At 51.8% G+C, this 662-nt stretch overlaps 1 protein-coding gene across 1 annotated transcript in view; it reads left to right on the top strand.

The window, feature by feature from the left end:
• Nucleotides 1–662, top strand: part of LOC119587441 — an 8,567-nt gene that overhangs the window by 4,272 nt on the left and 3,633 nt on the right. The window contains exons 4-5 of the mRNA XM_037936172.1: nucleotides 38–484; nucleotides 584–662. Coding sequence (XP_037792100.1) covers nucleotides 38–484; nucleotides 584–662 — 526 coding nt within the window. The remainder of the gene's footprint in view (nucleotides 1–37; nucleotides 485–583) is intronic.

Raw genomic sequence — 662 nt, 5'->3', positions numbered from 1 at the left:
ATCTGAGTCACAAAGCAGTATGAAATAACACCTACAGATTCTGTGGGTTGCCATCGGTACTGCACTGCAACACCAATTTGCGCATTTCAACCGCGTGATTGAGGACGCAGCCCGAGCAGGCCCTCGCGTGGCACGAGCCGTGAAGCCTCCCGCCGCCGAGCCAGGGGAGGGCGTCATCGTGGTGCTCGCCGCCCGGAGTCACGACGCGAAAGACGGCCCTGAGTGCCAGGAGCGGGGCGGCGAGGACACCAAGTCTTGCAGTCAGGCAGAGAGGAGTGATGCAAGTGACGCATCCTCTCATTACCAAAAAGTTCGTGCCAATTTAGCTTATATGAGAAAGAGATATCAGCAGTTACAGCAGGTTCTGCGAGATGTGGAGGCGGTGATGGCTGGGCCTCTCCTGATCTCGAGTTTCTATACCTTCAGCGCCACCATCATCTGCCTCTTCCACGGCATTGCGCTCGACATCAGCTTAATCTTCAAGGTAAGTCTGGTATGTGTTTGTAGAACATCGCTGCAATACAACACATATGTAATAAGAATAGCCTGCATATTTTTTTCTTTCATTTTCTGTCGGTTCCAGATATTAACCATGACCCAGTGTGCCCTGCAAATTATCATACTGTGGATCCAAGGACAGGTTGCAGACTCCATTATTGCCG

This window comes from Penaeus monodon, chromosome 22, assembly GCF_015228065.2.
Source record: "Penaeus monodon isolate SGIC_2016 chromosome 22, NSTDA_Pmon_1, whole genome shotgun sequence".
NCBI lineage: Eukaryota > Metazoa > Arthropoda > Malacostraca > Decapoda > Penaeidae > Penaeus > Penaeus monodon.
This window is presented reverse-complemented; position numbering and strand designations above follow the sequence as displayed.